Source organism: Bos grunniens, chromosome 20, assembly GCF_055505025.1.
Source record: "Bos grunniens cultivar Pamir isolate PY7600 chromosome 20, Bosgru_T2T1.0, whole genome shotgun sequence".
Taxonomy (NCBI): Eukaryota; Metazoa; Chordata; class Mammalia; order Artiodactyla; family Bovidae; genus Bos; species Bos grunniens.
This window is the reverse complement of record NC_141184.1, coordinates 8861609-8875911: the sequence shown is the minus strand read 5'-3', so window position 1 is coordinate 8875911 and position 14303 is coordinate 8861609. Positions and strand designations below refer to the sequence as shown.

General features: G+C 43.2%; 1 protein-coding gene across 28 annotated transcripts in view; it reads left to right on the top strand.

Annotated features, from left to right (window-relative positions):
• Window positions 1-14303, top strand: part of ATPSCKMT (ATP synthase c subunit lysine N-methyltransferase) — an 88328-nt gene that overhangs the window by 29544 nt on the left and 44481 nt on the right. The window contains exon 5 of one of the 28 annotated variants that reach the window (XM_086361200.1): window positions 9664-9825. The exons of the other annotated variants lie outside the window; for them this stretch is intronic. Within the exon in view, the coding sequence (XP_086217326.1) occupies window positions 9664-9714 (51 nt within the window). The 3' untranslated portion in view covers window positions 9715-9825. Of the gene's footprint in view, window positions 1-9663; window positions 9826-14303 lie in introns of those variants that run through there. 28 annotated transcript variants of the gene reach the window in all.

Sequence of the window (14303 nt, the reverse complement as noted above, 5' to 3'; positions counted from 1 at the left end):
TGTGTGTGTGTGTGTGTTAGTAGCTCAGTGGCTCAGTCCTGTCTGACTCTTTGCGACCCCATGGATTGTAGCTTGCCAGGCTCTTCTGTCCGTGGAATTCTCCAGGTAAGAATACTGGAGTGGGTTGCCATGCCCTCCGTCAACAGATCTTCCAATGCAGGGATCGACCCCAGGTCTTCCACATTGCATGCAGATTCTTTACTGTCTGAGCCACCAGGGAAGCCCTTCTTTGCATTAGGCCATTCAATTATTCCAGCAGCGTTTGTTGAAAAAATTGTTCTTTCTCTTTTGAATTGTCATTGCATTTATGTTGAAAATCAATTGACAAAATATATGTGAGTCTCTTCTGGACTGTGTATTTTCTTCCACTGATTTATGTATCTGTCCTTTCTTTAATTTCATATAGTCCTGAGGACTTCAGCTTTATAAGGTTCAACTTTATTTTTCGTAAAAATTGTTTTGGCCATGTGGTTCCTTTGGCTTTTTGTGTAAATTTTAGAATCAGCTTGTCAATTTCTACAAAAAAGTCTACTGGGATTTTGAAGGAATTTTCATTAAATATATAGATTAATTTGGGAGAATTGATGTCTTAACAATATTGAGTCTTCCAGTTCATGAACACAGTATGTCTCACATTTGCTTAAGTGTTTACATTTTTCATCAGTGTTTTGTAGTTTCTGGTGTACTGATCTTGCACAGATCTTGTTGGATTTGTACCTAAGTATTTCATGTTTTGGGGTACTATTGTAAATAATGCTTTAAAGATCTCAGTTTCCAATTTTTTTTTTATTACTAGTACATAAAAGTACAACTTATATATATTGACCATGACTTTGCTAAACCCACTTATTAGTTATAGCTCCTTTGTAGATTCTTTGGGATTTTTAATGTGCAGAATCTTTTTTATTTTGATTATTTCTTTTTTTAACATTAAAGAAAACCTTTTTATTTTGTATTGGGTTATAGCTGATTCCCTGGTGGCTCAGATGGTAAAGAATCTCCCACAGTGTGGGAGACCCAGGTTCGATCCCTGGATTGGGAAGATTCCTGGAGAAGGGAATGGCAACCCACTCCAGTGTTCTGCCTGGAGAATCCCAAGGACAGAGGAGCCTGGCGGGCTACAGTCCATGGAGTCGCAAAGAGTCGGACACGACTGAGTGACTAAGCAGGCACTAGACTTTTATCAGATGTATAATCTGTAACTATTTTCTCCTATTCTGTGGGTTGTCTTTTCACTGTTGGTTTTTTTTTTTTTTTTTTTTTTTTGAGGACTCTTCTGTAGGAGGCCACCTCCTCATTGTGTGCCTACATGGCCTTGCCTTTTTCCAGGTGTGTAGGGACAAAAGGAGGGGAAGGGAGCATGAGAACTATCTCTTCTTTTCTAAAAACTATCTATTTGGCTGTGTCGGATCTTAGTTGCAGCTCGTGGGCTCTTTGCGGTGAGCGGGCTCTTCCTCGCAGCCCCCAGGTTTTTCCTAGTTGTAGCATGGGGGGCTCGAGAACCTGTGGGCTCAGTGCTGGTTTAGATCTTAACTTCTTTCAACAATGTTTTATAGTTTTTCATGTTTCAATCTTGCACTTCTTAAGAGTATTCCTCCATATTTCTTTTCTATGCTATTGTAAATGGAATTGTTTTCTTAATTTCCTTTTCAGATTGTTCATTGTTAGTGTATAGAAATGCAGTTGATCTTGTACTTTGCAACCTTTCTAAACTTGTCTGTTAGCTCTGATTGTGTCCTTGTGAATACCTTAGGATTTTCTGTGTACAAGATCATATCATCTAATCTGGATATTTCAATTTCTTTTTCTTGACTAATTGTCCTGGTTAGAATGTCCAGTACAATGTTGAAGAGAAGTGGTGAGAGTGGATGTCCTTGTGTTGTTCCTGGTGTTAGGGGGGAAGGCTTTCAGTCTTTCAGCATTAACTATGCTTTTATCTGTGGGCTTTTTGGGTAGATATCATTTGTCAGGATGAGAAAGCTTCCTTCTATTCCTAGTTTAATGAATATTATGATGAAAGATACTAGCTTTTGTCGTATGGTTTTTCTTTATTCAGGTGACCTTGTGATCTTTGTTTTTAGTTCCTGGATTCCGTTTCCTAGTATTTTGTTGAGGAGTTTTATGCCTATAGCCATAAGGAATAATTTGTGGTTTTCTTTTCTTATGATGTCTTTATCTGGTTTTGGTACCATGGAAATGCTAAACTCATAGAATGAGTTTGGAAAATGTTCCCTTCTCTTCTATTTTTTTGGTAGATTTTGTGAAGGACTGACATTAATTCTTCTTTAAACATTTGATAAGACTCACCAGTGAAGCCATTTGGTTACCCGATGCTTTAGAAGCAAATAAAATATGTTTTATTTTTACATACATACTATATTTAGGTTTAGGGCTTTCCTGGTGGCTGAGCAGAAAAGAATCTGCCTACAATGCAGGAGAGCTGGGTTCGATCCCTGGGTTGGGACGATCCTCTGGAGAAGGGAAAGGCTACCCACTCCAGTATTCTGGCCTGGAGAATTCTAGTATTGTATAGTCCATGGGGTCACAAAGAGTTGGACATGACTGAGCAACTTTCACTTCACTTCACTTCAAGATAAAGCAATTTAAAATTTCTGTTGTTTCCAAGTCTGTTATAGCTGACATTTTGTTCTTTAAGTAATTAATTGTGATTTAACAAGGGTGATCTCACCTTAAGACTTTAAGTAACAGTTGTTTTTAAGAGATTTGGTACCATCATGAATCAAGGAAGATGAACATGAAAATATGATCCTAAGAAAATTTTCTAATTGCTAATTTGATGATTTCTTATAATTCACCTTATCATTGTCTCTCCTTTAAACAAAACCAGTTACAAAGAAAATATTCTTAGGTGAATAAAAACGTGTCCTTTCCTATGTTTAAAACATCAACAAAAAGTTTAACTGTATTACCCCCCAGTTCAGAGAATTCTAAAGTACTCTTCAGTCTGAAGGATATACTTAGAGGTGAAAAAAAAGGAAATCGTGCAACATACAGCAAAGCAAATGAAAGTCTCAAAGTGAAAAATCTGTAGTGAGATGAATCGTCAATCACTCTGCAAGGTCTAATTCTTCCTGTTGCATTTTCTTATTTTGGCCCAGTGACACATTCAGTGAAGGATCATGATTTTATGCAATTAATTCCATGACTATAAGTACTGAAAAGGAGAGGTTATTAAAACTCGGGAGACTTCTGAGTTCTAGCAAAACCATTAAAAAGGAACTAATGTGATAATAAAGTGAAAAGCAATTCAAAACTTATCAGCCTAATAAAGAATATTACCAAATATCTTACTGTAATAAAGATCTTTGAAAATGAAACAAAGGAAAAAAAAAAAAAGCTCACCAGCTCAGATTAACAATCTATTATGATGGGTTTGGCCCTCATTAAATCAGCCATGATATCTTGAAGAGGGTATTTAATTACCAAGTGATTTGTAACCAGATTCACTGGGGAATTATAGGAAGAATTGTAAACATGTTGACATCAACACCACACACAAAGTCTGGCCACAAACATTGTCTATATTTGGTACTCAGTGCTTTTTCTGTGACCCAAACAGAAGCAGTTCTTGCCTCTGCAAGGCAGTGAATTACACATACGATGCATTGAAATACCGCCATCATGCCAAGAAGGACAAGGTATTTCATCTCTATGAAGGGAGTTTGATGTCAAGAAACGCACTGTGGCAGATGGCAGTACATACAGGTCTCTTCCCTTCCCCACTGTAAAAGTGGAGAGGAGAATGCCGGGGTCCAGCCCCGGTGGAGTCAGGGGTTTCGAAGGGGAGACGGCATCGGTGATCAGGAAACAACAACTTATTTAAATGTTAATTAAAGATATAAAGAGTGGTTAAATAAGGATAGCTCAGTGAGAAAATTTAGTGGAGAAAAGAGGCTGAATAATTCAGCCAGAAGGTGAGAGAAAGAACGACATGGGGAGACCAAGTTTCGGTGAACAAGGCCCGCACTTTATTTTCCAAAGTAGTTTTTATACCTAAGTTATGCATAGAGGATAATGGGGGAAGGGGTAGAGTCGTGCAGTAAGCCAGGCTTTCTTCCTGCAAACTTATCATATGCAAAAGCTTAGGTGATTTGCATGATCTTCTGGCCCGGAGGCCTGTTAACATTTTAAGACCCTTTCTTCAGAAAACTTATTTTTCTCTAAAGGTGATTAGTCAGGTGCCACCCTCCAAAAGCATTAGATAAAGTTGCATTCCTATAGGGCAAAGGTGTGGTGGGCTACAACAAGAAAAAGAATTAACTCAAGGGTCCCAGGTTACAAACATTAAAGCTACTACTTACACCAATTATATTAATCAATACACTGCCAGGGACACAGCAGGTAAGAGATATAGAAACTTAGCAGCAAACATTGGCCCAACAAGTGAAAAACCCTTCACCAATACAATTTCTAATCAATCTTTTAACTGCTCAAAGGAATCTGTATGTAGACAGTTTAGAACATCTCATGCCTCTCACAGTTGGGAGGCTCTGAACAATCACATGTGGCCGGAAAAACCTATTCAGGCAGGCTAGAGGACTTCCAAAGGAGTTTGTAGGTTGAAATACTGTCACACCCAGGAATTATTAACTGAAGCTGTAAAAAGTTAACTTTTTTCAGAGAGAGGTAGTGGGGGACAGCCCCCCATAAAGTCAGAGGTGAAGGTGAGAGCACAAAACAGAAAGTAGGCAGACTCTGGTTTTGGGGGTAGATGCTTGAGAATTTCCAGGGGGACTCCTGAGGCTCAATCCCGCCTTTGCGTATGCCGAGCCTCTTTCCTCATGACCATTTGCCACGGGTGGAGCTCCTGTTCCCGACAGGAGAAGTCGGTTAAGTGTCCACCCTTGGACTCTAATCCCCAACCACAGAAGAAAGGCTGCCTTCCCCAGCGGAGATTTGTGCCCATTTTATCTTGCTGACACACAGGATTGTAGAGCTCACAATGATTACATTTCAAAACCACGGGAAAGCTTGAGAGGAGCCACTGAGCAAAATGCAGGTAATCAGAATCACAGAGATATCAGGTGCCCTCCTGCTCCAACAATCGTCAACTCTGCATATTCATTGGAACGACTGATGCTGAAGCTGAAGCTCCAGTACTTTGGCCACCTGATGCTAAGAGTCGACTCATTGGAAAAGATCCTGATGCCAGGAAAGATGGAAGGCAGGAGGAGAAGGGGACGACAGAAGATGAGATGGTTGGATGGCATCGTTGATTCAATGGACGTGCGTTTGAGCAAGCTCTGGGAGACAGTGAAGGACAGGGAAGCCTGGCGTGCTGCAGTCCATGGGGTCGCAGATTCCGACATGACTTAGTGACTGAACAACTCCTGCTCCATCTGCTCTGCCCTCAACATCCTTACAGATTTCTCTTCATTACTCTTTCATTCCTGTTTCACATCCTTCTGCCTCATCTCCTTTTTTCAAAGTTCTCCTCCTCCCAGGACCCCTAAGTTACTTCTGAGTGCTGTCGACTGAAAACAAATTCACAGCCTAAAAGCTGTCAGTTAGGTTTTATCTGGGAAATTACTGAGGACGGTGGCCAGGAATGTGGTGTCTCAGGTAGCTCTGAGGATGGCTCCAAAGAGGAAAGGGAGGAGCCAGGATACACAGTTTTGGTGGAAAAAATAAAAACAACCCTCGTAGAACATCAAAAGATAGCTGCTAATCACAAAACCCGGATATCTCAAGTTAACAATTTTAGTGCTTTTCTACGTAAGGGAAGAGGCAGGAGTCTGGCTCATTGCGATTACTCCTCTGATGTGCACATTCAGTATCTGTGGTCAGTATCCTGTTTATCTCCATCCTGAATTCCCCTCAGGGTGCACCGTCAGGCGGCTGCAGTGACTGACGGCTTGATGACTGCAATATCCTTTGTTTACTGAAACGGCTGGTGACACTCTTTGTCCACAGGATCTCAGAAATCTCACTGTTTTTGACTCCGCTCTCACAAAAACCATGCTTATGAGCTTTTCCATAGCGATCTCCAGTAATTATAAAATTGGAACAGACTTTAAGAAAATTTCATCAAACACCCTCAGGTTAGATGAGAGAGAACCGAGAAAGTGTGCCCCCCAGTCACAGAGAAGTGGCTGGACTGGAGTGGGAACACAGGGCCCTTGGACCTTCCTAAATGAGTTAATTCACACCAGATTGGTCATAGCAATGCTGGTGTGTTGTCAAGTCTCTAAGATGTTTTTTCAGAAGTGTATGGGCTTAGTGGCTCAGTTGTGTCTGACTGTTTGCAACCATGGGCTGTAGCCCACCAGGCCTCTCTGTCCATGGGGATTCTCCAGGCAAGAATACTGAAGTGAGTTGCCATGTCCTCCTCTAGGGAATCTTCCCAACTCAGGGATAGAACCCAGGTCTTTGGCATTGCAGGTGGATTCTTTACCATCTGAGCCACCAGGGAAGCCTCTCATGTTTCTCAGAACTGTTTCAGGAGATGTTTTCTCTGAAGTGTGTAGAGCCATGAAATTAAAAGGCTCTTGAGAGTCCCTTGAACTACAAGGAGGTCAAACCGGTCAATCCTAAAGAAAATCAACCCTGAATATGCGTTGAAAGGACTGATGCTGACGCTGAAGCTCCAATACTTTGGCCACCTGATGCAAAGAGCCAACTCATTGGAAAAGACCCTGGTGCTGGGAAAGATTGAAGGCAGGAGGAGAAGGGGATGACAGAGGATGAGATGGTTGGTTGACATTACTGATTCAATGGACATGAGTTTGAGTAAACTCTGGAGATGGTGAAGGACAGGGAAGATTGGCGTGCTGCAGTCCATGGAGTTGCAAAGAGTTAGACACAACTGAGTGACTGAACAATGTAGAGCCATTGGATGAATCCATATGGTACATCTTCTTGGAGCATCAATTCAACTAGAACTGATACTGGAGAAAAAAAATTAAAGACTGTGTTGATGAAGCTGTTGTCTCTCAGCTCCCCCAACCTTTCTGTGGTCAGTGTGCTGGTGTTGGGCTAAGTGTCTGCAGGGTGAAAGTTGCTCAGTTGTGTCTGACTCTTTGCGACCCCATGCACTACACAGTCCATGGAATTCTCCAGGCCGGAATACTGGAGTGGGTAGCCATTCCCTCCTCCAGGGGAATCTTCCCAACCCAGGGATTGAACCCAGGTCTCCCACATTGCAGGCAGATTCTTTACCAGCTGAACCACAAGGGAAGCCTGAGTCTCTCTGTTTCCAAGCTGCTCCTTTTAAGGCACTGCCAAAAGGGAGTGCCAGAGGGTGGCTGCTAGCCTGGAGGAGGAAGAAGGGTCCTCCTTGCTGCTTTTTCCTGTTAGTGACCTCCCAGTGACTGACTGCCTGCTGATGGTTCCTTACCCCTCAGCATCCGATGTTGCAGTAATAACAACTGCAGTTTTTCCCACGTGCACACAACCTGTTTCACTGATCCCCTTAGAAACACCCACACTGCTGTTCGTGTCTCCACCCCAGAGACCTTCATCCCCCGTGGGACTCGCTTCTCTGCTTCTAGGGTTTAATGATCCCAACCTCTTCCTTTTGTTTCCCAGCCCTGGGGTGTTTAGTTGCTTTCTGCATTACAACCTCTGGGAACCTCAGTTCAGTTCAGCTCCGTTGTGTCTGACTCTTTGGAGCCCCATGGGCTGCAGCATGCCAGGCCTCCCTGTCCATCACCAACTCCTGGAGTTTGCTCAAACTCATGTCCATTGAGTCAGTGATGCCATCCAATCATCTCATCCTCTGTCGTCCCCTTCTCCTCCTGCCTTCAGTCTTTCCCAGCATCAGTGTCTTTTCAAATGAGTCAATTCTTCGCATCCGGTGGCCAAAGGATTGGAGTTTCAGCCCTTCCAATGAATATTCAGGACTGATTTCCTTTAGGATGGACTGGTTTGATCTCCTTGCAGTCCAAGGGACTCTCAAGAGTCTTCTCCAACACCAGATTTCAAAAGCATCAAGTCTTCAGTGCTCAGCTCTCTTTATAGTCCAACTCTCACATCCATACATGACTACTGGAAAAACCATAGCTTTGACTAGACTGGGAACCTCACTGTCCCCTATTTGCATTTTTTAGGTCATACCAGTGCTTGGTTATCAAGCTTTTATGTTAAATTCTCAGTTAAAATAATGGGTGTGGTTTGTTTCCCCTATCAAACTATGAGTGATGTAAGTACTTCAGTCTGTATTTACAATTATATTAAGGATAAATATCTGTGGAGTATAGCACAGGAATTATTTACATTTAAAAGACAAAACAGGGACTTCTTCAAAGGAATTTGGCACCCTTTCAGAAATGCCTCCTGCATTTCCTTCCAGATACCTTCCTTATCTTCTATTAGGGGTACCCTAGTGAGGAAGTCTGGGAAACATTTTAATCGGTTGTTCTGAGGGCTTTTTAATGCCCAGACAGGGAACTTCCAGAGACTAAGACTTCATTTAAGGAGATGGAACAGGCAGTCTGACTGGGAGGATGACTTAGCAGCGCTTTACAAATTTTACCTCTGAGCAAGTCATACTGCCTTCAGTCTTTCCCAGCATCAGGGTCTTGAAGGCAAGAGGAGAAGGGGACAACAAAGGAAGAGATGGTTGTATGGCATCACTGACTCAATGGACATGAGTTTGAGCAAACTCTGGGAGTTGGTGAAGGACAGGGAAATCTGGCATGCTGCAGTCCGTGGGGTTGCAAAGAGTTGGACATGACAGCAGTTGAACTGAGCTGAAGTCATACTGTGATGATGAAAAGAGTATGGCTTTAAATGGCATTATTCAAGTAATGATCAGAAAACAGCAATGGGTTGTTATCAGAAGCAGTTTTCCTGAACTCTGCATAAGTGCTCAGTCACTTCAGTCCCGCTCTTTGTGACCCAAAGTTTGTGGACTATTGCCCACCAGGCTCCTTAGTCCATGGGGTTTTCCAGGCAAGAGTACTGGAGTGGGTTGGCATGCCCTCCTCCAAGGGATCTTCCTGACCCAGGGACTGAACCCTCGTCTCCAGCATTACAGGTGGATTCTTTATCACTGAGCCACCAAGGAAGCCTTCCTGAACTCTATAAAATTCTAAGAAAGTTTTAGCTTGAGCTGAGTGGCCCATCCCATATGGGCTGGGTAGTTCATGCGTGAATCAGAGCTTTAATCAGCCCTTGGAGGTGGGATAAGTTGCATCTTCTGATTCAAGCCAGAGCTAAACTAGCAGCTGTGGTTTGTTCTGTTCACTGATCAGCGAAGCTTCTCTTTCACATTGGAACAGCCCTGCATATGCTTGGCAGGCTGATGGTGTCTTGTTTGCAGCTCCCAGAGAAGATATAACCACGGAGCATCATCCTTCTTGAGCAGACTCCCAGTGTTCTTCTTGAAGTAAATAAGGCAAGAGAACAACAAGAGAGCAGACTCCTTCTTGAGAGTGTGTCACACATAAAATTGCTCACAATGCAGTTTAGTGTCTGGAGATAATAATCAGTCTTGCATTTCTAAAGTTGTAACCACGTGGGATGGGACTGAGTGGGAGGGAGGTCTCAAGGGGAGGGTATATATGTGTACATATAGCTGATTCATTTCCTTGTACAGGAGAAGCTAACACAACATTGTAAAGCAATTCTGTAACAAAAACCAGTTGTAAACACAATGGTAATGATGTAAACAGGTGCACAGCCTCCTTGTCCTCCAAACAGAAAACCAGGGCTTGGAAGTTACACTGTGGTCTAAAGCAAAGAAATGCCTAGCGACAGTTGGTAAGATGTGTGGAACAGGCTGGAATCAGTGAAGCGGCACAAGTGAGTCTGGGTCTGGTCCATGGACCTTATGGAATCTGGAGGACGCTTTCTTCTGCTGTTAGGTGAGTAAATGGCATGAATATGAATGACAAGATAGTCTTTATGGGAAAAGAACTCCAAAAAAAGGGCAGCTTGAGAAGAGAAGACCCACTCCATCCCTTTTCCTGATTAAGGCATAGAAGTAGAGAATAGAATCTGTGTTAGAAGAATTATCTACATATATGAAAATATTTTCCTATGTTAACTGCCAGGAGCCTCCTAAAATCATGGAAACACAGACCACGAAGCTCTGACATGCTAGAGCTGGTTCCATAACACAGAGATCTCCTTCTGTAGGAGGTCATTTTTTTTTTTTGGATTCCATGGCTCATATCCTCAAAAAATAACCAAGCCTAGAATAAATTCACCTGAGAAACAAAACTTAAACACAACCCAGATAATTCACTTACTGCCTTATATTCTTAGAAATGAAAGCCATTTTCTCTCCAAATGGGTTTCAAGGTCCTCTCATTCCATGAGGTGCTCCTGAGAAGTTCTGCAGTGAAGAAACCCATTTTAACTTTCGATCCATTTTTTTCAACTTTGTTGGAAGACGGAATTCTTTTTTTTCATGTATCATCTCTTAAAATCCAGTGGAAACTACATTTTAAAGACTGGGAGATGGCCTAAGGTATTCTCTTGCATATAGAACCACAGAGGAAGACTGGTGTCTTCTTTTTTAATATATAATTTATATTTATTTATTCAAGTTTTGGCTGTGCTGGGTCCTCGTTGCTTTGCATGGGCTTTCTCTAGGCGAGCAGGGGCTACTCTTGCTTGTGGTGAGTGGGCTTCTCATTGTGCTGGCTCCTCTTGTTGAGCACAGGCTCTAGGCGCACGGGGCCTCAGTAGTTGTAACCTGCAGGCTTAGGAATTATGGCTCATGGGCTCAGTCGTTCTGTGGCATGTGGAATCCTGTCTTGACCAGGGATCTAACCCAGGACCCCTGCACTGGCATGCAGATTCTTATCTACTGTGCCACCACGGAAATCCTGGTGTCTTCTTTTTGTGTGCAGTCTTTTGGAAAGTTTATTCGAGCTTATTCTCACGTGTCTTGATCTAAAAAAATGAGTATGATAATCATAAGGGCTATTGACTGTTATTTTCACAGTCTTCTTCCCTGGTGGCTCAGATGGTAAAGAATCTGCCTGCAGTACAGGAGACGCAGGTTTAGTCCCTGGGTCGGGAAGATCCCCTGGAGAAGGGAATGGCAGCCCACTCCAGTATTCTTGCCTGGAGAGTCCCATGGACAGAGTTGCCTGGTGGGCTACAGTCCATGGGGTCTCAAAGAGATGGACACGACTGAGCAACTAACTTTCACTTTTCCAGGCACATAGTAGGATTGGAATTCCCCAGCTCCTCTAAATTAGGTATGGCCATGGGATTCAATGTGGTCAATAAAATATGGACAGAATCATTAGGATTTAGTGCATCAATTATTACACTCCCCTGGTTGCTCAGATGGTAAAGAATCTGCCTGCAATGCAGGAGACACAGGTTTAATCCCTGGGTTGGGAAGGTCTCCTGGAGTAGGAAATGACAACCCACTCTGGTATTCCTACCTGGAGAATTCCATGGACAGAGGAGCCTGTGTGGTCCCAGAGGGTCGGACATGACTGAGCGACTAGCACTTTTTTCGCTTTTACTTATTTCTACCACAACAGTTCCAGATGGTGTTATGTTTGTCAGACCCTGCTGCTGCTGCCACTAAGTCGCTTCAGTCATGTCCGACTCTGTGCGACCCCATAGATGGCAGCCCACCAGGCTCCTCTGTCCCTGGGATTCTCCAGGCAAAAATACTGGAATGGGTTGCCATTTCCTTCTCCAATGCATGCATGCATGCTAAGTCACTTCAGTCGTGTCTGATTCTGTGCGACCCTATGGACAGCACCCACCAGGCTCCTCTGTCCATGGGATTCTCTAGGCAAGGATACTGGAGTGGGTTGCCATTTCCTCTCCATTGTCAGACCCTATCTCTTAGCAAAAATGACATGGAGCAGTGTCTGCTCTGCACCCCCTACTGGCCATTGCATCAGATCAGATCAGATCAGTCACTCAGTCGTGTCCGACTCTTTGCGACCCCATGAATCGCAGCACGCCAGGCCTCCCTGTCCATCACCAACTCCCGGAGTTCACTCAGACTCATGTCCATCAAGTCAGTGATGCCATCCAGCCATCTCATCCTCTGTCGTCCCCTTCTCCTCTTGCCCCCAATCCCTCCCAGCATCAGAGTCTTTTCCAATGAGTCAACTCTTCACATGAGGGGGCCAAAGTACTGGAGTTTCAGCTTTAGCATTATTCCTTCCAAAGAAATCCCAGGGCTGATCTCCTTCAGAATGGACTGGTTGGATCTCCTTGCAGTCTAAGGGACTCTCAAGAGTCTTCTCCAACACCACAGTTCAAAAGCATCAATTCTTCGGTGCTCAGGCCAAGGCAATGCATAGTGAACAGGTAACATGAGAAAACTAATTATATTTTCTAGCTGTGAAAGTGTGGGTCTTTTACTTACTGTAGCATAGTTTATCTTATTCTGACTGTAACAGAAATTGCTACCAGGAGTTTGATGCTAAGAGCAGGAAAATGATAATTTGTTATTGGCTTGAAGGACAAGTCGTAGGCAGTGAAGAAACTGTGAGAACGTCTGGAAAGATGACAATCCTTGTTATGCAGGTGGAAACATTTTGGTGAAACTGTTGCCCACAGTTATTTGGAAGGCAGATTATATGCCTAATGAATTTACAGCTAGAAAAAGATGCAGAAAGACAATACAGTTGACTCTTAGACAACCATGGATTGTGTAGTACTGTAGCATTTACTGTTGAAAAATACCTGAGTATAAGCGGACCTGCGCAGTTCAAATGTGTGTTGTTCAAGGGTCAGCTGTATTACTGACATGGTTTCCATTGGTTGCACTTGACAAAGTATTGTAAGAAACAAGGTCAGAAAAGAATTAGCTGGATTCCAAGCAGGAGTTCATGGAAGATTTGAGGCTTTGGAATATTGAAAAAGCTGACTGATTTTTAGAATCCAAACAGCAGAAGATAAAATCGAGAAAACCTCTTAGTAATAAAAAGGAATTAAATCTGAGTCTTGCAGCCCAGGGCGTGACCTCTGTGCCTACTGTTAAAAACCATTCAACCGATTATATTTCCTTGGCTATCACACCATTATTAAAATCTCTGCAAGGTTTATTTCATCTTGTAGAGTATTTATTTTTATTTATTTATTTTGGCCATGCCATATGGGATCTTAATTCCCCAGCCAAGGATCAAACCCATGCCCCCTGTACTAGGCAAGTCCCAAGACAGGTCTTAAAAGTAACTGGTTGTACCTGTTGGCACATGGAGTTTTCTGGAATCAAATAGATAAAAGACTGATGAAGTTGTGGCAAGAAGTATACTTCTAAAAGAATCACCAGGCTAGATTAAAATTGGATTAAAATAAAAATTGTTTAGGACCCTTGGACCCTAAACGTTTAGGTCAGGAAGTGGGCTGAGTAAACCACACGGCTCCCAAGCAGAGCATGTTCCCTGATGCTTACTTCAGATGGGTCAAAGACCCGTGTGTGAAGCCAAGGCCTGTGGAAGATGAGGGATAATGAGGCTTCTTGCAGGGAGCATATGCAGGGACTGATGTCCCCCACCCCCAGGGTGGGACTCATAGTACTGGGTTGGCCAAAAAAATAAAACTTTTGGCCAACCCAATATTTGTCCAGGGGATTTCAGGACTGGTGAAGACAACTGTCTGTTATATATCTCCTATTTTCCTTCTTTCCAAAGAGAAATATTTGTTGGTATTGTCTGTTCCTTGTTTCCTCTTTGTAAATTGGGTGTCTGTGTCTTTTTGTTTTGTAAGTCTCCAGAAAGAGAGAAGCCGTATGCGGGACCACTTTAGTTGCTGTGTACCACCTGTTGTCACGGGCTGAGCTGTGTCCCCCTATATCAAATGTTGTAGCCTTAACACCCAAGGAGACTCCACTCAGAGATAGGAACTTTAAAAGAGGGAATTAAGGTTAAGTGAGGTCCTAAGCTGATACGATCAGTCTCGGGCAGCTAACCCTGCTGACACCACAGCTCTCCTTCATAGCTGTGTGAAATAAACTTCTATTGTTTAAGTCCCAAGTCGGCAATATTTTTTCACACCAGCTGGAAGAGCCTAATATACCTTTGGATGAAGGGACAAGCGTACATCACCCAGAGGTGCTGGATCAGTGACTGCAGGGATCTTTATGTCCTTCTTGGGGAGGGAATAAGTGAATTTTGTCTAAAGGAAGAAAACAGAGCTGACTAGCCACCAGAGAGGCAGATTACCATTAGAACTCTTCAGCCATTAAGATGGTACTTCCACGACCCCTTGAAGATTGGCATGGTCACGTGGCTCCCTTGGCCAATCAGATGTGAGTAGATGTGACCTGGTGTTTGTCTAGGCAGAGTCCCTTAAGAGCTAAAGCATGATGTGCCGACCCCCCTTCCCTCTGCCACAGCGTCTGTGATGTTCCA